This window comes from Miniopterus natalensis, chromosome 21, assembly GCF_054644295.1.
Source record: "Miniopterus natalensis isolate mMinNat1 chromosome 21, mMinNat1.hap1, whole genome shotgun sequence".
In the NCBI taxonomy this organism is placed as follows: Eukaryota; Metazoa; Chordata; class Mammalia; order Chiroptera; family Miniopteridae; genus Miniopterus; species Miniopterus natalensis.
This window is the reverse complement of record NC_142101.1, coordinates 8,184,274-8,210,442: the sequence shown is the minus strand read 5'-3', so window position 1 is coordinate 8,210,442 and position 26,169 is coordinate 8,184,274. Positions and strand designations below refer to the sequence as shown.

The 26,169-nt window shown below is 52.3% G+C and overlaps 1 protein-coding gene across 1 annotated transcript in view; it reads right to left on the bottom strand.

The window, feature by feature from the left end:
- Nucleotides 1–2,847: 2,847 nt before the first annotated feature.
- PGBD5 (piggyBac transposable element derived 5) overlaps nt 2,848–26,169 on the bottom strand; it is a 67,651-nt gene continuing 44,329 nt past the window's right edge. The window contains exons 2-7 of the mRNA XM_087828912.1: nt 24,191–24,618; nt 19,326–19,460; nt 11,488–11,668; nt 8,517–8,714; nt 3,165–3,270; nt 2,848–3,043 (exon numbers count right to left, since the gene is read on the bottom strand). Coding sequence (XP_087685038.1) covers nt 2,848–3,043; nt 3,165–3,270; nt 8,517–8,714; nt 11,488–11,668; nt 19,326–19,460; nt 24,191–24,618 — 1,244 coding nt within the window. The remainder of the gene's footprint in view (nt 3,044–3,164; nt 3,271–8,516; nt 8,715–11,487; nt 11,669–19,325; nt 19,461–24,190; nt 24,619–26,169) is intronic.

The following is a 26,169-nucleotide window of genomic DNA, read 5'->3' as shown; positions in this document are numbered from 1 at the left end:
GCAAAGACTAGAGGAACATCCACTTGTGGCATTTGGAGACTGGTCGCTCTGGCCCCTCACCCACAGGAGGACAGCCGTCTGGGCACTGAGGACATTCATGCTGGCCCTCACCCGTCCTTTCTCCCCTGGTGCCATTGGCTGTTCTGGCTCAGGGCCTGCTGCAGCCCGGACTGGTCTCCCTCCAAATGCCCTCCCAGACTTTGGTCACCACCAGGTCAACTGGGCTTTATCAGTCGTTAAGCCTGAAAGCACCCACCCTGGTCTAGGACAAGAACACGGTGAGCCAGCGGGACGCTGGGAGGGAGCACGATTCTCTGGGTATTTGGGATCAGAAGAGAGGTTTGAGTTCCTTTCCACAGAGGCTCCAGAAGGGAGGAAAGACCCTACTGAGACATTAAACCAATCAAGGCCAAAACTGCCAACCCTCTTGATGAATCGGAGCCAGTGTGCAGTGGTGAGAACGTGGCCTCCGCGTCAGGCCAGCCTGGGTGGGAGTTAGCGGCTCCCCTGGGCTGCGTGTCCAATCTCTCCCCTGTAAACCGGGGACAATGACAGCCCATGCCAACCTCACAGGGGTCCCCGTGAAGAGAGCTGGCGCAGAGGTAGTGCTCTGAGCCACGTGACAGTGGGCTTGTCTGTCACCTCTATCGTCACGCCTTTCACACCGTTACCCATGGGACACTGCAGTGAGCCACGTGTGTGGAGAGCACCCAGGCTGCTCATCTCCCTACCATCAGTGTGTCACTGGGTTGCTCTCACCCCAACTTCTAGGGCCGTCGAGAAATGGAGATGCACTAAACACAGGCTAGAGAAGAAGGGACGGGGCTGGTGGTGCCTGATGCCACTCGCCAATGATGGTGCATCTGCCCTACTCCCTCCCTCCCCAGCTCCCAGCTGCCCCAGGTCCCAGCTGCCCCAGGTCCCAGCTGCCCCAGGTCCCAGCTGCCCCAGCTCCCAGCTGCCCCAGCTCCGAGACTTCCCCGCAGCTGAATGCTGGGCGCATGGCCACAAGTGATGACCTTTTAACAAATTCACATACTAACAAAGAGTCAACATCTAAATAGACTTTTATTTTTTCTTTTACTTATTTGGACAGAAAAGTCATCAGCTTTCATTCGAGTCTCCCTAAGTGTTGGGAACACATTCAACTCGGAAACAGCGGACCTCGTAGAAAAGCATCACAAATTAAAAATATATTTCTCCACGTGGTAAAAGTGCTTTCAACCCAATTAAAGGACACGGCAAAGGTGTTTGGAAACACAATTTAAAATGTGGCCTACAATCCGTGGCATTGAGTGAGAACCAGGGACAAGGGTCGTCATCGGAACCGAGGACACGAGAGTGGTGTGGAGTTTGGGGCATGCTGCCAGCAACACGGTTAATTAACTGAGTGTGTACACGGAAAAACGTCCCAAAGCCTGAGTAGAATAGATCCTGCACTTATAAAAATGAGGGGGTGACAAATTGGACCAAAGGGGATCATGTAACTTGTTTCTTGTCTGCGGGGACAGCAGACCCGTCAGCCACTGTGGCTGATGGCTCCCATGGAGACACGTGGACTCTGGTTCAGAAAGAGCCCCAGATGTTTTGGGGAATAGTGGGCCCTGGCGGCCAGCTGCTTGTCATGTAATCTTTTCCGTCCTACGGTGAGCAGGCCCCTGGCCCCTCGGAGAATCACACAGCCGACTAGCAGCCCACCCCTGTGGGGTCTGCAAAGCCAGCCACACCATCCCCGGTTGCTCACTGCGCACAAGGGGAAGAGCCTTAGCAAGGGGTCATCCGTAGAGACGTTCTGCTGTCTGTTTCAGCAATGCTACATATTTTTCCAAACAAGCAATTCTGCCAATGATAAGGTCTGTGACAAAGCTTACGGCCCGCAGGCCCCCATGGTCCCTGGTGATGACCACGTCTGTTCTGGAAGCGAGCTGCCCATTCTGGCCCTGGCACAGGCGCAGGGCGCAGAGCACAGAACCGTGGTCATGCAAGGAGCCGTGACTGGGTTAGGCAAGAGGGTGGGGGTGGACAAGAAGGGAGACAGTTTCCTTTTACTGAAGATCGTAAGCAACAGTAAGAAAATAACCTGAAGATATATTTAAAAATAAAAAATAGCATCACACTTCACTGCGACTGTTGGCATTTCCCCTTCCTTCCCTGTCCACAGGCCAAACACAACCTGAGCAGGAGGCCTCACTCATCCGCCAGAACCGGAACCCCTCCCCCACCCGTCACTGCGTTTTAATGGCGCCCAATGTGTTTCTTCTCCCATGAGACCTGCTCTAAACCGCTCGCACAAAGCAAATTCCAGAAAACCCTCTGGTCTACACACACCCGAACCATCTCAGTGGTACAGAGCCAGTCTCTACTTGCTCACATGGCATGAAAGGGAACCATGTTACAAATGTCTGTAGCGCCTTACAAAGCAGGCAGTTCTAGCAAAACATGCTATGGCTCGTCCTGTGCCTGGCACCGTTGGTGGGAACACCTTCCCAGGCCCCGGGCTGATCTCTCCTGCGCTCCTTGGGTGTCTTGAGGATGGGACGCCCGCTGAGGCAGTAGCGCTGGCGGCACGTGGCAGGTGGAGTCCAGGCGTGGCGCCCCATCCTTGCACAGCGCCCCCATGAGCTGGTGGCCACTTCCCAGAGGGAGGACATGCTCTTCTTTCGAATGGAAACCAGGACAGCAGTCATCCCCTGACCAGGTCCGTTGGGTCCCTGCAGAGGCCGTGAGCGCCCCTCCCAGGCTGTGGCCACACCAGTGCGTCCCCGCCTCCAGGCCGGCAGGTGGGAATGGCAGGCTCGATCCCTCCTCCCCCCCCCCCCCGTCCCTCCCTAAGCCCGACCCCCGGCGTCAGTGGGCCGGAGAGGCGTCCTCCAGGCCCAGCAGCTCCCTCACAAGTCTCTCGCCAAACTGCGCCCGGCTGTACCTCTGCACGTGGTAGGCGTCTGACATCTTGTACAGGATGTAGGCGTTGTTGACGGCGATGCTGACGGCGAACCAGAACACCTGCTGCCAGGTCTTGTTCGGCTTGTGAGAAATAAAATACCTGCGAGGCCAGAGGGAATCAGAAAGGAGGACCCCCAACTTCTGTATTCTGTGGCGGCGGCACTGCAGGAACCCCTCACCCCCCACCCCACCCCGGGATGGGCGTCGCCTGAGCCACCTACTTGCTGTACTTGTCGTCGTACTTGCAGATGTAGCTGAGGTGAGCAGCAAATGCCTCCACGGCCAAGGGGCAGGGGATCTCCCCGCTCCTCCTCTTGATGATCACCCCTGCAGGGAAGAGAGAGGGTCAACCCCCTGGCCCCTCCAAGTGGGCCCTGCAAGTGACTCACACATGTGCCTGTCTCCACCCTGCTGGGTGTCCAGATGTAAAACAGACCAGAGGAGGAGGGAGGGGAGGGGAGGGGAGGGGAGGGGAGGGGAGGGGAGGGGAGGGGAGGGGAGGGGAGGGGAGGGGAGGGGAGGGGAGGGGAGGGGAGGGGAGGGGAGGGGAGGGGAGGGGAGGGGAGGGGAGGGGAGGGGGCAGCAGAGGCTGAGGTCAGGGGGCACCAGGAGTCACTTCCACCTGCTCTCCCTGCCTCTGTAAAAGCAGAAGGTGAGACTCGAGGCTCAGAGGAACTAGGAGGTGCCCCGCCCCCCAGGATGGGCCCTGTCCTGCCTCCCAGGACTTCCGGGCCCTGTGGTCTAAGGGATGGAAAGCATCCTATGCTCGGAGCCGCTTCTGAAACTCGCTCATACACACGTACGCACGCATGGACACCTTTCTCTCCACTAAACACAAGGGCACAGAGTCCCAGGGGCACCACCGAAGCCAATTCCTGGCAAGACTCCAAGGTCTCACGAACAGGGCACAAGAAACAAAGGGCATCAGTCAGCTTCTCCTCGCCCTGCAGCCCAAACTGCTGCAGGACGCTTCTTCCACCAGCCCGGTGCGAAGGTGGCTGCGATTTCCAGGCAGGTCCTCGCCGGCTTCCCCCGGGGTGTCATGGGGCTGTGAGAACAGTGCCCTCTGCTGGTGTTTTTTTTAAAAAGGTTAGTTCAAAGGGTTGTGAGACTTTAGCACTACAGAAATGGGGAGTCGGGGTAAAAACGGCATGTCCCGCCCAGTAGCGTGGCTCGGCGGTTGAGCATGGACCTAGGATCCAGGAGATCGAGGTTCAATTCCCAGTCAGGGCACATGCCTGGGCTTCGGGCTTGATCCCCAAGCAGGGGGCGTGCATTTCTCTCTCTCCCCCCCTCTTCCTTCCTCCCTCTGAAATCAATGAAAATATATTTAAACAAACCCACAAACAACAGCATGTTCCTTATAGCACAAGGGGCTTTTTCTGGGGTGCCCCTCCACACTGTCACTGAGAGACATGGGGGACACAGGAGTTATATAGATATGTCTGCAAAGACTGAGTCTTGAGATGGGACCTTCCTTTTCTTCCCTGTCTCCCGCCCCCCAAAAATGTTGGTTTTCACACTAAAAAAATACCTGGAGAGCTGGTGAAGAATGGAGATGCCTGGGCCCTGCCCCTAGAGATGTGATCTCAGAAATCTGAGCGTCAGATGTGCCCAGACCAGAGACCTCCTGGTCACAGGGCTCTGGACTCTACTTGCTTACAGATCCCCTCTCTACTCAAAGATGTCCCATCGTCAGGTGATCCAGCCTCTAGGGCATTCTCTGAGTTTGGGTTTGCTCGCAGCTCCCTGGGCGGACACATCCTGCAGCCTCCATGAAGGGCTCTCTCTCTAATGCTCTCCCTTATGATACCTGCTCCCAGTCCCTTATCTCAGCCGCCCCACCCCACCCAACCCCAAGGCTGGGTGGGAAACGTCCCAGCCTCACCCTTGAGGCCCAGGCCTTGGAGGTTTCCCATCTCCAGCTCTGTTTTAATTTGCCTGACTTTCCATTATAGCAACTTCTGGGGCTAAAGAGGCCTCTAGAGCCTCATTGAGTCCACGTGGGTATGAGCAGGTCAGACCATCCGTATGAAGAAACAAAACCTCTCTGTTCTTTTCCCAGAAGTGGAGGACAGCTTGCTCTGAGTCACCACAGGTCCTGGCCAGTCAGGCTCACTCTCCAAGGACAGGCCTCAGTGTGGCCAAGTCCCTGGAGGCCCACAGTCTGCAGCTCTGGCCTCCTGAATTCAGCACAACCAGGGCCGTGGCTCTGCCTGCCACTGTCCCGTACGCCCAGCCACAGGAGGCCAGCTGTAGCTCTTGCCTTCCTTCCCTTTCATTTCATTCCTTTTAACCAAACTCCGAAGATTTCAGCCTGAAATCTCAGGAGAGTAGCTTCAAAACCCAGGTCTGCCTCAGTCTCCTCGAGCAGCCCCCAGTTTATAAACCAGGTCCCCCTCCTCCGTGGTGACACTTTGCATTTTGAGATACAATTCCATCCAGAAAGGGTAAGGTTACTGTCCTATAATCAACCAAAGCCCGAAAAGCTTTAGACACTGGAAATGCTGACAAGAGGTTGTCTGTATTTCTTGTCTCTGCTGACGTCATAACTAGGAGTGGTGTGCACGCAGCCCAGTGGTGTGCACGCAGCTACCTGGGTGGACCCCATGCATTTACAGCTACATGTGAACCTGTGTACATGGCTATACCCTATGTGACCACCTCTGTGCCACCGTGGAGATCTATGGGACCCCGAGTCTTCAGCCTTCCAGCAGTCTGTCTGCAACCTCCCCGGGGCCATCTGCAGTTTGCTGACTTTCTTTCCGCTGCTCTGTGAGTCTGAATCAATGAGTCAAGACCTGACTCAGAGTCCTGTGCAGACATTCTGGGTTTGCATCTGTCTCTGGAATCTGAACCCTAAGTGGGCAGAGACTCTGGCAGGGGAATCAAAATGGATTTCAGAAGAAAAGCACAAGGATTTAGTGCTTGATGGGGACATCCCTTGACATGTGACAATATGTAATTTTTTAAAAGCCTGTGTACATGCTCACACCTTTGGAAGAGGGTTTGTGTTTCCTTAGACTCTGGAGGCAAGAACAATAAACCAGCCCTGGCCGGGGGCTCAGTTGGTTGGAGTGCCTGTCGTCCTGTACACCAAAAGGTTGCGGGTTCAATTCCCAGTCAGGGCACATACCTAGGTTTCAGGTTTAACCCCTAGTTGGGGTGAGTATGGGAAAACTGACCTATGTTTCTCTCTTTCCCTCCCTGTCTCTAGAAAATCAATAAACATATCCTTGGGAGAAGATTAAAAGTGCAACAAACTGATTCCTAAAATATTTATAACCAGTTACATATTTTCTAAAATTGAAAATTATGCTCAAGTTTTAGAAGAGTGTATGTGATCACAGTAGAAGAGAGTTAAAGCTGAGAAGCAGTCTTTAGACTACATGAGCCTCTACCATCTGGATGACACTTAAAGTCAGTAGGGAAAGGAAAATATATTCAATAAAAGTTAAGGCACAGGGGTGGGGCTCCTGGTCAATCAACTCTGCCACTTAATAAAAAATGCAAAGTAGAAACCCATCTGATGCCATGCACCAAATGAATTCCAAGTGGATTACTATAAAGAGCACAATACCACATATAAAACAAGCAGGTGAACTCACACCTGCCTGTCCACACACACACACCACACACAAACACACCGGCCTATACAGACACTGCGTACATACACTTGCATCACTAATAGGAAGAGAGATAAAGAAATCATGACAATTAGAATGGAACACTGGGTGGTTTAAAACATCATGCTTTTTAAGTACACTGAAAGGAAAACTCTCCCTTCATTTAAAAAAAAAAAAGGCTCTATGCTGTGGACCAGGGACGGGATTCCCAGCAGGAGGAGCAGCTCTCCGCTGTGAGTCTCCCTCCCCTGAGCCCTGAGCACCTCGTCCTTCCCTCCTCAGAGCTCCCTGGCTGGCCCACAGGTGCCTACACTCCACCAGGCACACTTTCCAGGGCCCCCGGGGGGGGGGGTCAGTTTGCAGTGATGTTGTGGGCACACTCCAGGATTTGGGACTTTATGATTCCTAAAAGTCCTTTAGAAATGGAAACCACAACAGAATTAAACACAGACACTAAACTGCAGGATATTTACAAATCAGCTCTCCTTCCCCAATCAATATGCTCCTTACATGATCCCTTGATTTAAGGGCCCCAACCCTTGAGATTGGGCTTTTTAAAAAATTTCATTCTTTTTAAAATATATATATTTTTAAAATACATATATATACTTATTATATATAAGGGAAAGGGAGAGAGAGAAACATCAATGATGAGAGTCACTGATCGGCTGCCTCCTGCACGCCCTCTACTAGGGATGGAGCCAGAAATCTGGGCCTGTGCTCTGACAGGGAATCGAACTGTGCTCTCCAGGTTCATGGGTTGAGGCTCAACCACTGAGCCACGCCAGCAGGGCTGAGTTTGAGGTTTTAAGATCTGTCCCCTGAAGTCCTACTGCACGCTTCTTTCTAGCCTCCCTAGATACCTTCTTGTCTGTGTTACCCCATTTCATGCAGCCAGACAGTGCAATGTCCTGCTTTGGGACATATTTTCAGGGGCTGTCACTGAAAATAACTTGGTGGGAAGCAGCACCTGCACCCTGATCCCAAACATGTCTCTAAAGATGCTCTTGCCCCACACTGAGGCCCCACCGCTAGACTACACAAGCCCAATTCAAATCCTGGCCTGCAGCTTGCAAGGTCAATCCCAAACACTTCCTCTAAGTGCCCTTGACATAGCTCAAGAGTGGAGGCTTCTAAACCTACGTAAGATAAAGATACATGTGCTTGTGTAATCTCCACCAGGATGTAATGTCACTTCTGTCTGTGGAAGGGGGTGAGGGATGGGAATGAATGGATATTAAACACACACATCACACACATCCACAGCACACACAGGCACACGCACACATACACCCACAACGGAGCGCCTTGGCAGTGTTCCTTCAGAAGCGATGAGGAAAGATGCCCTCATATAAAGGAACACAGGGACTTTTCAAACGTACCCCACAGCTGTAACCATTTTTGTAGAGTGTCCCTTTGTCACTTCAAATTCCTTTTTGGCAGTTTAATAATGTTTTAGCTGCAATTGCTTTAAATATAGATTCCTTGCTAAATAAATCCCTTTTTATCAATGGATTTTAAATCCCAAGGCAAATTAATGACAAAATCAACTGAGCACCCAAAATACCCAGAGCAAGTAGTTAACTTCCAAGGTAGAAACTGAAAAGATAAGAACAGCTGATTTTTTTCCTTTCCATCAGAATAGATTTTTACAGATTCCTGGATGATCAAGTGATCATGGAAATGCCCTTCAAACACAGCCGATGATCAGATCCCATGTACAACCAGGGACCTACGGGAGGCAGCCTCAGGCCCCAGCGAATTCCACCACTGCTGCTGACAGCTGTGAGCCAGCGGAGCCGAGGCCGCGCCCAGCAGGGGGAGCGGGAGCCACGCTGCAGGCGGGCAGGGCCTCACACTGGCTCCCTCACGTGTCTCGCTCAAGCTCGTCCACATCCCCTTCGCTGCCCACCACCCCGCCACCCCGCGCACACGCAGGTGGCCCACCTTGCTGCACAGGCGAGTAGGCATTGGTCAGGAAGCGGAAGTGCCCCTTGTTGTACCAGCAGATCAGAGACATGTTCCCCTTCATCTTGATGCGGTGCTGGCCCCGCGCGGGCGGCGTGGCCGGGTTGGTCAGCATGGACGGCGGCAGGCCCGTGCAGTCGCTCTTCCTGGAGCTGAGCAGGCCGCAACAGTAAATCCCTGGTGGGGACAGGGACACAAGACCGCACAGACATCAGAGTCCCAGGTGGCTCCCCTGACCCCAGGCATGCTCGGGGACAGGACGGGACTGCCCGGCTGAGGCCGGCGCGTGGGAGACGGGCCTCTAGAAGGCCCCCTAGAAGACGCTGCTGAAGTTTGGGGGCTTTTCTCCCAGACGTGCCGTCTCTCAGGAACGACCACAAGTGTACTTAAGAGCACACATGAGGCCGTAACACAAGCAGGAAGCAACAGTAACAACAGGCGTCTTCGTTGTTGAGCGCTAACCAAGCAGGTGTGCCTGGCATCCTTCCGCTTCCAGAAGCTTCTGCTCTCCATCACCAACCACAACAGCAGAAGAGGGACCTCGGCTCCGGGGGGCCCCAGGCTCAGGGCTGGGAGGGCAAAGACAGGTTCCAGACCTGACCACAGTTAAGTCACCCTAACACTGTCCACAAGACTGGACCCCGAGGGCCCAGCCCTGTCCTGTCTGCACAGCACCCAGGGTGGCCATTTGAGACGGGGCCCCATCCCCTTGGGAGCAAAGCTGAACCAGCAGAGGGAAGAGTCATCTACAACGTGCACATGGCCAGAGTTCTGCTCCGGAAGGTTCCACAAGGGCGGGGCTGTGAGCAGAGACCAGCAGCAGCAGGAGGCGTCTAAGTTGCACCCTGGGCTCCAGGCCTTTCTGGGTCCTCTCTGCTCAGGGGCCCTGTGGGCCAGGTGGCCACAGGCAGCCACGGGAAATCCCCTCCTCCCCGGAGCCCACGTCCTCAGTCTGGACGCCTGGAGGTGACACTTCTGGCTGAAGCCCTGGGTCAGTCTCATCCTTTATTGGCTTCTGCCCATTGAAGGCTGACACAGTATCGGCAGTAACACAACGTCCTGTATTCCACCCATATCAGCACCACATCACAGCACCCCACCCAGGACAGAGGACACAGGGCCCCTTTCCTCTCTGAGCAGCAGCAGTGGGGGCAGGAAGACCCCCAAGTGGTAGGGGTTCCCAAAGGAGAGGGCGCCCTGCTGCCTGGTCCTCTACGCACAGAACTTCCCGAAATGTTTTGCTCTCAAGATTTAAAATGAACCTGTTTTTAAACAGGGTGAGCTGAACCATGATGGGGATGCTGTAAAGCACCCGCCGGGATTCGGTATACAAAGCTGCCTTTTCCTGCGAGGGGAAGAAAACCCAGGCAGCAGCCGAGTCCTCGAGAATCTGTCCCTTTATGAAAAGAGCAAGTATTTTACGACATCTTTTCTGGCTATTATCTTACAAAGTAAGCTGTGTGCCCCAGGAGGGACAGCTGGACGCTCAGCTCGGGCTCCCTCCTTCAGGCTTGAACTCAAATTAGAATAGAGAACCACCCCAGGTGTTGGCATCGCAGGCGCAGCCCATGAGGCCCAGGTGAAGGGCCCATAGCTTTAGATGCTTCTAAAAAATAGGCAGTGGAATCTCTGCCCCCTCTTGGAGAAACTCAAATTCCATGTCTAATTACTTTCTTTGCACTGGGGGACTCTCCTCCAATCTCCCCCCAGGTTTCCTGAGTGGGGGAGCATCACCTTCCTCCCAGAATCACAGGTGGCCGGTGACAGTCCTGTGGCACCCTCACCCTGTAACACGCCAGCCCCACCTGACACACATGCCCCGGCCAGCAGGAGGGCACCGTCCAGGTGAGGGACCACCCCTCACCGCAGCTGCCAAGGTCCCAGGTCGGCTCCCCATTACTAGAGGGGGTTTCGTTTTAAGGCCAGGTGTCTGATCTGTTGCTAAGCAATAGACCTGCAATTCAGTGGCTCCCGCAGCGAGTGGGGGCTTTCTGTGTTTCTCCTGAGCCTACCAGACAGAAATCCCCACATGCAGGACAAGGCAATGGCAAATGCCAGCCCTGGGCTTCCTGACCTAGCCCAGACCCTTTGCTCCAGCCCCTACTTCTGCCAGAGCCACAGAAGGCCCGCCCAGCTTTGCCACAAATGGACCGAGCATCTCAGCACCCAGGGGAGACCTTGCTGAGGCCCACAGTACTACAGCTGCAATTCTCTGCAGCATCTACACATCTGCCAACTGCAAGGGGCCCTGCTACAGACGGGGCTGCATTCAGACTCCCTAGCATGCTGAGAAGAGCTGTGCCCAGTGCTACAGACTGTGTGTGCCACCCCCCCATTTCCTATGCAGAAAATGTAACACCCAACGTGGTGTTACGATATTAGGAGGTAGGGCCTTTGGAAGGTGCTTAGGCCATGAGGTGCCACCCAGCATGATGGGATTGGTGCCCTTATGGGAGGCCCCACAGAGCTCTCTCACCCTTCCATCATGTAAGGACAGGGAAGGCACCTTCTATGACCCAGGAAGAGGCCCTCACCCGACCAGGTTGGCACCGGGGCCTCAGACTTCCAGCCACCAGAACTGTGAGAAATTTCTGTTGTTTATAAGCCACCCGCTCTGTGGTCCTTTGTTATAGCAGCGCGAATGGACTCGAACACTAACAGAACTCCTTTGCTGGCCACGGCCTTATAGCAAAGGACACAAAGAAATGTGCCCTGAAGACTGGGCAGAGCTTTGTGCTGCTGTGTCCCCAGACCTCAAGCCAGTGACTGGATCCCTTTGGCACAGGCTCTCTGGTGCCCAGCAGGGTCCAGGCACCCTCGGGCTGGAATGATCTGTTCCTTCTCACCACGGTCTGCTGAACATCACGCTCTGGCACCCCCACCCCCAGACCTCTCCCAGCGCTTTCCAGGGCAGGAGCCCAGGCTGACACCGGCTCCCCACTCCACAAACCTTGCTTTTCAAACTCCTCAAACAGCGTCAGGCTGGTGATGCTGGGCCCCGTGAAGATGATGTAGTTCTTGCCGGCCGCGTTCCGGCACAGGCTCCTGGCCACCGCGCTGTGCAGCTGGGGCTTGTTTTTCAGTGCGTCCAGCGCGTCGGGGCCCCCGCCCTCCTTCAGGTGGACGTATATCTTTAACAGAGACACACAAGGGTCAGTGAGCGCAGCACAGCCACCAGGCCAACACTTCAGGCAGTGAGAGATTCCGTCCTGGGGCTGGAACGAGTGGGAATGCCGCCCACTCCTTGGGCCACTGGTTCCACAGCCCCTCCCACCTCTGTCCTGTCCCCAGCCTGCAGAGGCCCCAGGTCCCCCCGAGGCCACCCCACAACCTGGGCGGCTGGCGGCTTAGCACAAGCCTTTACCGTTTGGAAATGTCAGGAGAAGGGAAAGGACAGTTACAAACCACGACCCTGGCAGCAGAGATCATTGCAAACTGTCCCCCGGTTCTGAAGCACAGGAATGACTGGAGTTTACAATAATAAAAGTGAAGGCTACGTCACCTGGGGGAATAAACTTATCCGTGCGCTCCCCGTTTGAATATAGCTTTTTAATTCACGAAGTACGTCCACAACTACTGTTTCCCACATCCTTCATGGTAACCACCACAGAAGTGGGACAGGCCACAGTCACCTCGTATCACAGAGAGACGGGATCGGGACTGAGAACTCACCTGAGGTCCGAGGACCAAAACAGGAAATGCTGGACCCAGTGAGCAGTTTTTAACCCTTTGCGGTCATTTGTCTACTCTCAGCCACCAAAGCTTTTTTACCATTCCGGTCATATGTCTGCTCTCAGCCACCACAGCAAGGAACCGTACGAATCTTAACTCCATTCATGTATCAGTTCATAATTTCTCTGAAAGCTCTTAATTCCGACCAGTATGACACCCATGTCCAAATTTAATACGACTGCAAAGGGTTAAACTCTCTGTCCCATGAGCATCACCAAACGGGTAGACACAAGAAATAAAAACAGGTTCAAGGAGTAGGGCCCTCCTGAGGGCTGACCGAGCCGTGAAGAGCCCATCATGTGGGTATTGGCTGCCGTCCTTGCCAGAGACTGGTTCTCATGGAATGTTCTGGGTGCCGTGGCTGGAGGTCATTCACAACCTTGGGGGTGGATGCCTGTCAGTCCCTGGAAACCGCGAGGCCAGGAAATGAATGGGCCCGTGGCCTGCGTTAATAGCAAGGGTGGAGACCGGTTCTTGGGGGGCCACACTTCACAGGCGTAAGGAGAAGCGCGCACTGGGTGGCTCAAATAACAGAGACCAATTTTCTCACCGTTCTGGAGGCTGAAAGTTCGGGATGAAGGTGTCGGCAGTGTTGGTTCCTTCTGAGCCTCTCTCCTTGGCTTGTCGCTGGTCATCTCCACCCTGTGCCCTCACAAAGTCCTCGTTCCGTGCTTGTCTGTGTCCTAATCTCCTCTTCTTGTAAGGACCCCAGTCATACTGGATTAGGGCCCGTCCTAATGACCTCATTTTAACTTAATTATCTCTTTAAAGACTTACTCCAAATTCAGTTACAGGTACTGGGGGTTAGGAATTCAGCACACGAATTTGGAGGCCCAAGTCAGCCATAACTGATGAGGTGGTGCTAAATGTGGGGGCGCACAGCAGAATCAAGGACTGTTGGCTGGGGGCTGCCCTGTGACGTGATGACTCACACCTTCATAGGGCAGAACCAGGACCAACGTGCAAACGAAGGAAGCAGATGTGCTCGGCACCAGAGCCCTTGCTGACACTCAGGGCCACCGCAACACTGAGCAGGCAGCCTTGGAGGCTCCAGGACAAGCCAGACAGCCACGCGGAAGGTCAGGACACCAACTAAGGCTGGGCTGGACGGCTGTTGAGGTACCTCCCGATTGGTTGCCTCCCATATGCGCCCCAACTGGAATCGAACCCGCAACCTAGGTATGTTCCCTGACCAGGAACTGAACCTGTAACCTTTTAGTGTATGAGACGATGTTCCACCCAACTGAGCCACACGGCCAGCGCAACAGTGGGTTTATTTTTAAAGTGAATATAAAATAGGATCTACTTTTAAGTACGTAACATAAAAAAGCCGTAACCTCAAAAGCCCCAGCCAAGCGGCACGACTGAGAGAGAACTGTCTCTGGGGCTTTGGTGCCCTCCTGTCTCCGGGGAAAACATGGTCCAACTATGCTGCCTTGACCACTCTCCTCACTTTCAGAATAGAAGAGAATCGGTTATCTCCACTGTTGGTGCAGGGCAGGTCTGGGGCCGGGAAGTCACTCATTAGGGACTGTGTGGTCCTTGGCATGAACCTTTCACCCACTAGCTGAGCCAGAAGCATTCCCAGCCGTGAGGGACAGCACAGGAGTGAGAGTCTCCCTGAAATGATGCAGAACGAGCTCATGGAGATGTGAGGCTGTCACCTGGAACATCTGGGGGGACAGCCACTCGTGAGAGTTGTAAAATTTAAATGATGTTCACTTACTGAGAGATGAACTGGGTCTCCCACAAGGAGGCAGTGCGGGTGTGAGCCCTGGGTTCAGTGGGCATGGCTCTGTCACTCACTGGCTTGAGTGATGTGGGACAAGCTACTTAACTGCTCTGAGCCTTGATTTCCTCATTCGTAGGGATGACAACCCTATGCATCTCCCAAGGCCACTGTCTTTAAGTGAAAGTTGTGTAAGGAAAAATGTTTTTTTTCATAGAGAAGCTCTAGACCTATATTGTACCTGTAGACACACATGGCCAATTTAATGTAAATTAACTAAAATTATGTAAACTGGAAAATTCAATTCTTCAGTCACACTGGTCACATTTCAAGTCTCCTCAGTCATATGTGGCTGGCAGCTGTCCCAGGGAAGAGAGAGCACAGGTACAGAACATTCCTTCAGCTCCACTGTGTGCCACCCTGAGCTCCTGAGCCTGGCTCTCCAGCAACGTCTCCAAGCCACCACCTCGTGTTGTGACAACTCACCACCAGGTTCTCTCATGTCGCCTCTCACCATGATCATCACCATGACCATGACCAGGCAGGGCCCATGCACTGAGACCCTGCTCTGCCCTCCTCTCTTCAGCTGCTCCTTTAGCACGAATGACCCTGCAAGAACTTCGCTTTCATTTCATCCTGAAGCCCAAGTCCCCATGAGGCTGTCTTTTAAAATGTAGGTTGGAAGAGGGACAGGTGCTAGCTTTCCATGAGCTTCTGCACCCACCCACCCACTCACGTCAGCTCAGTCATGGATTCCAGGTCACTGGGGAGAGGGCGAGGGTTTAATCTGATCCAGTCAGTGCCTGACTCATTTATGTGTGCTCTTCATAATACTTTACTGTCATCTCTGAATCCCTTCATGGAAAATTATGGGCAGATTACCCTACTCAAAAGACTGGGAAGAGATCTGCTTTCAGCTACTTCCTCAAGGACACTCAGAGACGTCTGTGGCAGATGTCTTATCCCCCAGCCAGTTCCACACTGTAACATAAGCACATCCAACCTGGGTAGGAATGGAGCTGGCATCTTGGCCACTGCACAGTTCAACAGATGGGCGAATGCCCTGCCCTGCCTGGTTTTTGACTCCACAAGCAAAATGCTGTCTAGTTAATTCCACTCTGATCTTCACTTTTCAAGCTAATCCAGTTAGTTCTAGGTCAAGAGCAAAAGATTCCATTCACATAGTGTATAAAAAAGATTCAAAGTCAAATAAGAAAAAGCTTCAGTGCACATTCCGTGAGTTAGTCCAACATAAAAGTACGTCTCACATTAAGGGAGACAGGTGACGGCAGATGCGAGAACATCAACCAAACAACAGTCACCTTGGGTAAGAAGCAGATACTGGGGTTTGTCTAAAGTGAAAAAAAAAAAAAAGTCTCCTTGGGAAAGAACATAGCCTACTGGTAAAGGCTCTGGGGTCAGAAAGGCTGGATCGAATCCCAGGTCCGTCAGTTTTCGGCTGAGACTTCAGGCAAAGTAGCTAATCTCCCTGTGCCTCAGTTTCCTCACTGTGAATAGAAGCAGGAACCCTACTACCTCATGAGATTGCTGTGAAATGAGTAATACATGCCAGTTCGTAAGCCTGGGGAACCTGGCAGGTAGCGAGTACCCCGTTGATGTAAAGTATCCTTTTCTGAACCCCAGAAGCTGTCGAAGATCAACAGATGAGACATGAGGGGGAGAAGAGCTTCCAGATCAGCTGGTTCAGCAACACACGGTGCAGGGGCCTCATTCAAAGCCCTCAGAGATGTCCACCTGGGCTCTGCCTGGATACACCCAGTGTGTGCACAGGGGTAGGAAGTACTCGGGAGTTGAATTCTGGCTTCTGAACCCAATCCCCTCCAGAGTATGTCAATTCACTGAGCAAGAAACGATGGTTGCCATTTAGAATGGCTCTGCCCCTGCTCAACCCATAACATCACACACACATCTCTAGTACAACACCCGTCACAATATATGAATATTTTTAATTCCACCGTCTCTCCTAACAGAGAGGCAGTGAGGGCTTCATTTACCTCTGGGTCTTCAATGCCAAGAACAATGCTAATTCCCAACAGTGTGATTCAAACACAATCTGCACTTGGAGTTTTGTTTGTAGAGATCTTACCTTCCCATCTATTTTGTAAACTCCTCAATAACAGGAACCTTAGGCTTAAATTCTTAGAAAAAAAGAGAATTTAAACCTAGACCTTAAAAGGGGAAGCTGAGAAAGCCACCATCCCCACCCTCTAGGAGTTCAGAGTCAAGGGTAATTGTTGCCAGTGAGCCTGAGAAACAAACAGGCCGCATAAGCCAGGTGGACGCCGGGAAATCCCTCTGCAGTAGAACCATAGGCTGGAGATATACAGAGATCAATCGATTGGACTATCTATAAGTGTAGAGGCATTTATTTTAAGGAATTGGCTCACATGATAATGTAGGCCTAGTAAATCCAATATCTGCAGGGCTGGCCAGCAGGCTGGAGGCCCTGGGAAGAGTCACGGTTCAAACCCAAAGGCATCTGTTGGCAGGATTCCTCTTCTACAGGGGACTTTGGTATTTTTCTACTAAAGCTTCAACTGATTGGATGAGGCCCACCCACACAATGGAGGGTAATCTACTTTACTCAAAGGCTGCTGTTTTAAATGTTAATCTCATCTAAAAAAAAATACCTTTACAGAAACATCCAAAATAGCAGTTGACCAAATACCTAGGTACCGTGGCCCAACCAAATGGACACATGAAATGAACTATCACACCCTCTGATAGCTGATGTCAGGGGTAAAGTCAGAAAGTGTCCCTCAAAGCATGCCCAGGAACATGACAAGTGACTAAGAGTGCTGCTGCTGCACTGAATGGGACAAATGGACAGATGGTAAAGGGACTAAGGGCCACAGAGCTCATACACTGTCCTGACCGCTCATCTGTCTATAGCTGGGAGTCTCATGGACACAGCACACAGAGAGCTGGAGACATGGCAAACCTGACCAGGGAAAGTGTGACAAGATTGGGGACCCAGAGCAGGCTTAGCAACTGGGCTTCTCCAATGAAGTCATTTAGAAGAATGTATTTGACAAACTAAAATGAAGGTGTTCGTGTGTATACACCCAACCCGTGACGTTTACAAAGATGAGAAGAGCAGGCTCTTGTAGTCGAAGGACCCTCACTGATGAATCTACCCCACCCCTTCACTCTGCAGGCAAGGACACTAAGATCCAGAGCAATTCTGGGAACTGGCCAAGTTCACACAGGAAGTAGCAAGGGTAGGACTGTTGCTGCCCCTCAGGGTGGTGGAAGGAAGGGGTGGCCTGGGGTCATAGGATGGCACAAGCACCATGAACTCTGAAAGCCGAAGCCACCTCATCTGGGGAAGAGGGATGAATACCACTGTCCCCCATAGGCTGACAGATTCAAGGAGAGGCAGGTGTGACAGCTACTGCTCTGTCCTGTGTCTTGTGCCCATGTGCATGCCCAGGCTGCTCCTTTTCAGGTTGTCAAACCAGGATTAGGACCTGGAGAGCCAAGAAAAGGGACATGACACTAAAAAGACAACTGTCCCCAGGCCACACTGCTCCTTAGTCTCCTGGCTCCTCACGGGCACAGGTGTCCCTGCCCTGCTTTTCTGCTGGCCATCGGCACCTTCAGCTGGACCCAGGAACAAAGAGGTAAACTGGGGGGGTGGGGACTCCTGCTCCACCCATTGTGGGACAGCAGGCAGCTGCAGGATGCCCACTCCCTCCACTTGGCACTGTGCACAGGTGTTTGAAGGGTGCCCCTGGCAATGGCAGGAAGCCAGACTGCTTTTGGCTGGGAGCTGCCACCAGCTTCTATTCTGGCTCCTAAACACAAACTCACGCTGCTGCAAACCTTTTAGAATCAGAGTTTTGAAATAAAGGAAACTTAAAGGTGCCAATCCAAACTTTTTCTTTCATAGGCAGGATTTTGTAGATTTTGTAGACGTCAGGAAGGACCCATTCTGAGAGAGATGTGGGCCTCGCTGGGATTGGACATGATTTCTAAGCTGGCGCTTCACTGCCGAGTCCCACCCGCGCCAGTGGACGTGATTTCTGGCTATTCAGGTGTTTACGGTACAAAGGAAACGGTCGACGTGCACACAGAACCCGCACGTGAACATTTACTAAGAAGCTACACAGCACTGCCTGGCACAGTGCTGCAGGCTCAAATGTGTTTACTCAAAGAACGACTGTCCCTTAGGAGGGGTGTGTAAAGTGAACCTGCCTCCCCTGTTCCCATGGAGTGTCACTGCAGAGGATACTACAGAGGTGGCAGGGTCACTGGAGGCTGTGAGGGGATCGAGGGCACAGGCTGCACAGTAGGAGTGAGTCAGCTTTGGGACAGGTCCACTCGGGCAACCGCCTGAGGCCTGTGCACAGGCCAGCTCAGGCCTGGTTCCAGCTGAAGACCCTGGCCCCAGCTCAACCGGAGGGTTCCTCAGCCTGCAGGGGCAAGTGGCATGGTGCTCTGAGCAGAGACATCTATAGAACACACGCACTCTCCTTGCTGCGTCTGAGAGCATGTGGTGAGGAGATGCATGGCTGTGTCTTCCTGGAATCCCTGTCCAGCTCAGGGGGAGGGGAGTGCAAAACCCCTGTGCCTTGGGCCTGGGGCTATAGCCAGGCAAGGGCACTGGGGCGGGGTCAGCTGTGACCGATGGAGAAGATGCCCGAGGGCCAGGGCAGGAGAAACCAACCCAGGCCAAGAGCCATCACTTACTGCCACCTCTGGTTGTCACCAGCCCCCCCCACCCCAACCTTCTCCTTTTGAGCCGTCAGTACGCTGGCTGCTCCCAACAGTACAGACCCTGACACGGTTCCTGGAGCAGAGCTCAGCCACCTCTTATGACATCTAAGCCGGCGTCTGCAGGGGGCGAGTGGAGCAAGAACTCAGAGGGCAGCACTCCTGGCAAAGGCCAATTTTACAGCCCCTGGTGCTGGCGTGCCAAGAAGGTGTCCTTGGGACTGGAAGGCAGGACAGGGACTTGGCAGGTTGGCGCCTTCTTGGTCTGCCACAAGTGTGCTCTCAAGAGAGATGGTGGCCACCTCTCACGACCCACTGTTCAGGTGAAGCCTCTGGCTGACACTGTAAGGGCCTGAGTCCTGACAAGTGTTTCTGCTATTTAACCAGAGGGGCTGAATTGAGCAGGAAGAACATGCAGGGGACAGTGCCGGCCACCCCAGTGCCTCAGCATGGAGGGGAGCGGCCCAGCCCCAACCTCAACTGGAACATATGGGTGACTCCCAGTGAAAAGGGTAAGTGAGCAGTTCATTGGTTACCCAATGAGCCAAGGTCCCTGACTCCCTGGTCCCCAGGCCCAGCCCAGGGCTCACCTGGATGATGAAGCCAGTGGCAGAGCACTGCCGGACCCACAGGCTGAATTTCCGCTTTTTCCTCTTTCGCAGTTCCCGCTCCGTGCACGTGGCAATGAACACAGGGTCTTCGTCTATCAGGGGTTCATGTAGCACCTGCCAGGGAAGAAAGAGCAGAGATGCTCACGGGAGGCAGTGTGAGCTCAGGGCGTGATCAGATTTGGGCTCAAATCTCATCTCTGCCTTGGACCTGCTGTGCGGCCTTGGCTCAGTTTCTTTACCACTCTGATCCTGAGTCTCCTCATCTATGAAAGAGTAATGTCAGTGTCTGCACCAGTGTTTGGGGAGGACTAGGTGAGAAACTGGATGCAGAGCCCTTAGCATAGGCCCTGACCTATAACAAGTATTTAGTAAATGGAAAAAATAATATTTTTTAAATAGAGGGATCTCCAGCAGGGGCCCTGGCCTCTTGCTGGACATGCCTGGTGGCAGGCACCCATTTCTGTTCATGGAAGACCTTTCCACTCATGGATGATGGCTTCAACGGCTAAAAAGTTCTTTCCCTCACTGAATCAAAATTACTTATATCTAACTTATTGATCTGACTTCTGCCCTATGAGAAACAAAGAAAAACACATACTCTTTGTTTATATTCAGATAGCTCTCATGCTGGCCTACGACAAGTTATTTCCTGGGTTCCTAAAATGACCAAGTTCCCTTCCGACCCAGCCTCAGGTTCTTTCCCAGGTCACCATGTCCTTTGTGACATGGGATCCAAGGCAATTTTAAAAATCATGACACCTATTTTAGCTTTTTGATAACATGGTTATAGGACATTTTCAGTGACAAGACAATAAAGTAAAAAGAAATGGCACTGTAAAAATAGGCCCCAAGAGGTGGTCATTCAAAGTTTTGTTCCTTTGAATTAAAGCTTTTTGGGGAGACTTTTGGGTAAATTTTAGGACTCAGCTATATGCTTCTCTCCCCAATCCTAATTCAAGCTTAATTATTAATTGATTCATTGAAATGAAGAATAATAGGAAATAATAGGATTCCAAGAACTCCACAAGATGCTCTGGATCAGGGGCCAGATCTAGTCTGGCCCTCTCTCTGCCTGCTGTCAATAAAGTTTTATTGGAACCTGCCATACTCATTCATTTACATGTCACTGATGGCTGCTTTCAGGCTACAATGGCAGAGCTCACAAGTTGCAACAGAGATCTTATGGCCCACAAATCAAAAATACTTACTATCTGGCCATTGGCATAAAAAGTGTACCAGCCCCTCTCTCCACAGTGCCTTTTGAACTTGTACAAACAATCTAGTCACCTGGGGGACTTACTAAAATGCAGGTTCTGATTCAGTAAGTTTGGGGCAGGGCCCGAGTTTCTGCCTTTCCAACAAGGTCCCGGATTATGTCAGAACACGATGAGCCAAGGGCAGAATGGATGGTAACATTTACTATACCCTTCCATTCTTTCACTAATGGTGCCTGAATTCCAGAGTAGCCTGTAGTGTTGGGTCTCAGTTGTGTACGCCGGTCCCCTCGGCTTTTCTGTTGGAGGCAGGGACAAACCACCCCCTGGCTTGTGCTCATGAAGGGAGACCTGGAGAACTGCCTGGCGGAGGTGCCCCCAAGGCCCTCACGCCTGCTTCCTGAACTCGCTAGCTCCGTGCTGCTCATAAAACATTCAAGCCCCATTTGGAACCACTCTAGCAAAATGGACAAGTACCTGACTCGGTAGGAAAATGGAGCAGAGGGGGTTGGGAAAGGGGCAGGGACAGACTCGCTTTTGCTGCCCTCTCCCACTCACCCTCTGAAAGTCTACGCACCCCCACTCTTCCTGCACTTAACGTGTAATCAGTTGCAAATCATGTGCCTCACTGGCACAGAAGGGCAGGCAATTTCTGGTCCTCTGTTCTTCCCCTTTTCTATCTGCATTAAATGAATTCCGAGCCGGTCATTACTAAATGCAGTCCAGAGCAGTGTACTCTCCGCAGCTCCCACACTCTGCCAGGAAACCACCCCCTTCTCCTCCAGGCTGCAGGCTGGCAGCATTTGCATCAGCAGCTGTATTTCCTGGGTGCCTCTGTATGTGACAAGCTCATTTTGGGGTGTGGCAGTGGGTCTGGTCGGGGAGAGACAAAGCATCCCTTTATGTACTTGCATAATCCCTCTTTGAAACTCTGCCTCTAATTAACCTGTCCTGGAGTTCGAGAAACTGCAGTGTCTCCCTTTTGCATATGTGTGTAAGTACACGCATGGAGGCACACACATGCACACAGCTGCTTGGGTTACGGCTGAATTCCGGGAGCTGTCAGATTTCTGAAGCCTCTGTAAAAGTTGTGACTCATCTCAAAGGGTCTGGTTTGCTGGAGTCAAAAGGCCCCAGGGGATAAAGGGCAGAGGGTGCGTGGGGTTTGCGAGGCAAGTGTGCTGTGCGCATGAATGTGGAGTGGGTGTCGGGGAGCAGGATGAAGGGCAAGTCACTCCCACCAGTTGATGAGGGATGGAGGGCGGCTGACCAGAGGACCTCACCAGGAGGCATGAGCAAGAGCTAGGAGAGCCATTCCTGTCCTGCCCACGTCCTCTGGCCTGTCCCCAGGCTGTGGCCTCCAATGCTCCTCTCCAGCTCCCTCTCCACAGCCTAGTGCTGATACCAGCTTCCACTGCTGCTGGCACAGGTGTTTCACCACCCTGGTCGTGTCCTGAACCCTGGCCACACCCCTGCCCACGGTCGCTGCATCTGACTCTCTCCAATCTCCTTTCTAGAGCATTTGTTTCCTGCTGGGATCCTGACCAACAGGGCATGGGGTAGAAAATGGCAGCAAAAGGAAAACATAACCTCACAAATACAAAGGCAAAAACTAAGTACGAAGTAAAAAAAAAAGATGGGGGAAAAACAGACAACCAGCATGACCAGGAAGCCCTGCCCCAAACTGAGCCTCATCTCAGGCCCCTTCTCTCTCAGCCTCAGCACCTGGAGGCAAAGAAAGGCTGCTCACAGCCAGAATAAAGTGACCAGGGTCTCCCTGTCACCCTTCCCCCCACACACACACACACTGCCCATCTGAGTGCACCATGGAGGGGGGCAGAGCTGCCTCCTAGACACCTGCCCGCCCACAGTGCAGACACCCTGCTCAGGGCTCAGGACTGCTGCTGGGCCCCCTCAGGGCACCCATGCCTGGGGCTGGAAAGGGGAGAGCCCCCAAATCTCAGAATTGCTAGTGGGCATTGATGTGTACCTGTGAGCTACCCCAGACTTTCAGGGACACACAGGTGGGGAGACTGCCTGGGATTCAGGTCTTAGGCATCTAATACAGTGGTTCCAGAAGGCACTGACCACAAGTGGCTGGCACGCAGCAGGCACACAGCAAACATGGGTCAATGGTCAATGAGGCTTGCCCCGTGTAGGGACCAAGCAACCTTATCTGTAAGCTGTAAAATATCTGTCATCCACATGGCTGGTTCTTTCATTCTTGAGAGATACTGAGGCCCACTGAGCCCAAAGCTTTCTCCAGCAGCTCTTCAAGGACCAAGTATGTCTGATCCCAAGGATGACCAGAATATTGTGTTTTACTCTTGCATCCAGCCAACAGGTCTCTGGTTTGGTTCATTTTCAAACAACCATATATACTCAGTGAAACAAAAAATAATGCTCCAACCTGTACTTGGTCTTTCAGGGCCTTTTATAAGGCAGGGCTTGTGTCCCCAAAAGCCTCCACCTCCTGGTAGAAAGGTAGGACACACTTGGGAGACAAGAGAAAATGACATTTGGCTGCCCAGTACATGAAGGGGGGGGTTCAGGAGAACAGGAATGTGGAACCCACATCGAGCTGAGACTGGATACACTTGCCAAGGCAGAGAAGAGGGCAGCTTCTAGGAGCCAGAGCATCGCAACACCTGGAAATGACCACGAGCCCAGCGTGTGCACAGAGCAGCAGAGAGAACACGCAGAGACCGTCTGAAGGCTCCTGCAACCCTAAACCGGGCTTATCTTCCTCACAAAAACCCCACGGTTTTCACCTACCAGCAAGATAGAGAAGGATGGGATCGCAAAGAGAAAATAAAAAAGAATTCAAGGCTTGTTAAGAAGGCCCTTAAAGAAAACATACAGGGAGGGTAGGTAGGCTGATGGGTCGTTAAATGTGTAAATAAAACTGAAGTAAAAAATGTCCTCGAGTTTTAGTTACAGAATCTCTAAAAATGAGCCACCTCCTCAGTGTCCTAGGCCAGGAGAGCAGTGAGGAGGACAATTCTGAAACTGTGCCACCCCAGTCAAAGGCACTTCCCAGGTCGACACCAGGGACTCTGAGCTGGGAGCAAGCAGAGACTTCCAGAACCAGTTAGGGAACCTGGGAGGTGCTAGGGCCCACCAGTTAGGCCCAGGGTTCTATCAGACTCACGACCCAAGGCTGACACCTCTGCCATGTGTGCCACGTGGACCCCATAGACCCCACCACCAGAGTAGCTCCTGATTGCCCAAAACGGCTACAACTCCAGGCTCATTCCCTTCACCACCTAGAAAGCTTCCTGCCTGTTCCACCACCACCGGATGGGTACAGACTCAGAGAATAGGTCAGGAAAACTCATGTTAGCTTGAGCAAGCGTAATTTGGAAAGAAAGTATAATAATGGAGAGGAAGGATGAAGAGACAAGAGGAAAAGTGCATCTCAGAGCAAAATACTGCATTCTGACTTGTCTCTGGTCTGGAGCTGCTCATCTCCAAGTTCACTCGATTTTATGCAGATAACCTTGAAGTGACCTCAGAGTTAAGGAAGGAAGAGAAGGCCGCCCAGGGTCACCCCTGCTCCCAGCTTCCGCTGCCACCTGGCCGGGCACAGCTCCAGGGGACCCCTGGAGCCCACTCTGGCGCCAGCCTCACCTGGGTTTGGGAAGGCCTGAAGGCGGAGTCAAAGCCGCTCTGCAGGGAGTCGAGGAAGGGCTGGACCTTGTAGAGGCCGTGCGTGGTCTGGCTGGAGCGGAAGGCCACCACGTGGAAGTACTTGAGGATCTTCTCGAAGCGGGCCTGGCTCATGACGAGCGCGAGGCTCCTGTTGCTGTAGAAGCCGCTGCTCCAGATGCTGAGGACCGACTCGCAGTGGGAGATGCTGGTGGAGATCATGTAGCCCAGGAAAGCCTTCATCTCCGCCAGTGTCACCTCCGCCCAGGCGCCGTCGCTGCCGAAGCGCTCCTGGAACTTCTTGGCGTACATGTTTGTCTGCAACACCATGTTCTTGAGGACGTTGTCAGGGACAAAGAGCTGGAAGAAGTCCATGGCACTGGCACTGGGGGGCATCTTTCGGGTGGGACCTAAAACAGAGACAGGCCAAGCACTTATTGCTACAACCGTCACACCCCGTCCGGGAAGGGGATGCTCGCCCATTGCTGCGCCTCTGCCCGGGTGCCACCCTTCGTGGGGATGGGGGCTCACACACCCCACCCCGAAGCTCTACTGCCCCCCATCTTCCCAGGCCCCTGCGTGCTGCACACTACCTGGGATCCCTCATCACTCTATACACACTCCTTTCTTACAAATCTCGAAAATTCAGAAATACTGATTTAAAGAGCAATGGACAGTAAGGGGAGGGGAAGAGACTCGGAGTCTAAGGAATTCTCATCACAGGAGCTTAACTGTGGCTCTGGTGTTTGTCTTCTTGTAGAAGTCAAGAATGCTTTCACCACTTGGGGCCTGGAAAATTCCATCCAGGTGAGACTGCAATGTTTATTGGGCATTCTGTACAAGGTAACTTTCAATTTATTAGTGAAGAAACCTGAAGGTACTGGTTTAGATAATTTCATCAATGCGATAAAAACCTCACAATTTTTTTAGGAACTAATTGCTTGATTTTATTTGATTGCAATTAATTTAAATTTAAATAGCCACATACAATGGTTGAGAATGTGAATGGGCACTAAGTGCATTCAAGTGTTTTGCTATTAAACACAGCCTGAGGTGCCGCCACGGATGATACCACAATATAGCTTCCTGACTGGTGATGGTCCATGTTTCTAGGGCATTTCTCTTCTAATAACACAGAAATGGACTAGGAATGAAAGTTTAGCTTTATTATATGAAACTTTCATTCTGGAAAACCTCACAATTTTCAACTAATGCAGGGACAGCTTTTTAAAATACACACACACATCATTTGTATATATAGTCAACGCTGTGCAGGTTTTTTAGATTTTATTCCCCTTTCTACAACCTTCCTCTACTGCTGACTTAGGCAGCCTCTGGAAATCAAGTTTCCTCAGCAAATCAAAGCCTGACAAATGTGGATGTAAAGTACAGCACAGTGAACAGAGTCAATACTATTGTAATAACTGTGCATGCTGCCAGGAGGGTCCTAGACTTATGGGGGGCTCATAGAGGTGTATAAATGTCTAACCGCTATGCTGTGCCTCTGAAACTAATATTGAATGTCAACTGTAATTGAAAAATAAAAACAATTTTAAAGACTGACAATGCACACAAGACACCAAGTTTCTAGACTGAGACAGATTTGGGGGGTGGAAACCCTCAATTTGCTTCTAGCTAACTGCACAGTCTTAGACAAAGCTCTTCATTTCTCCATTGTAAATGGCACTGCAGTACCCGCTGTGTGGGGGGCAGAATGAACAGGGGACACACAGATGCACCCAGCATAGTACCTGTCCCGGGTAGGTACCCAGAGCCTGGCAACTTTACTAAGATAAGACATCACAGAAGTCCACAGAGGGCCGGGGCCGAGGGCTTCAGAATGTTCTAATTGCCCCCATTTTACAGAAGAAGAAACTGAGGCCGACAGAGCGAAGCCACCATCATATTCCCTTTCATCAGTCATTTTTGGACACCAGGTGGTTGGGGAGGAGGCCCAGGCT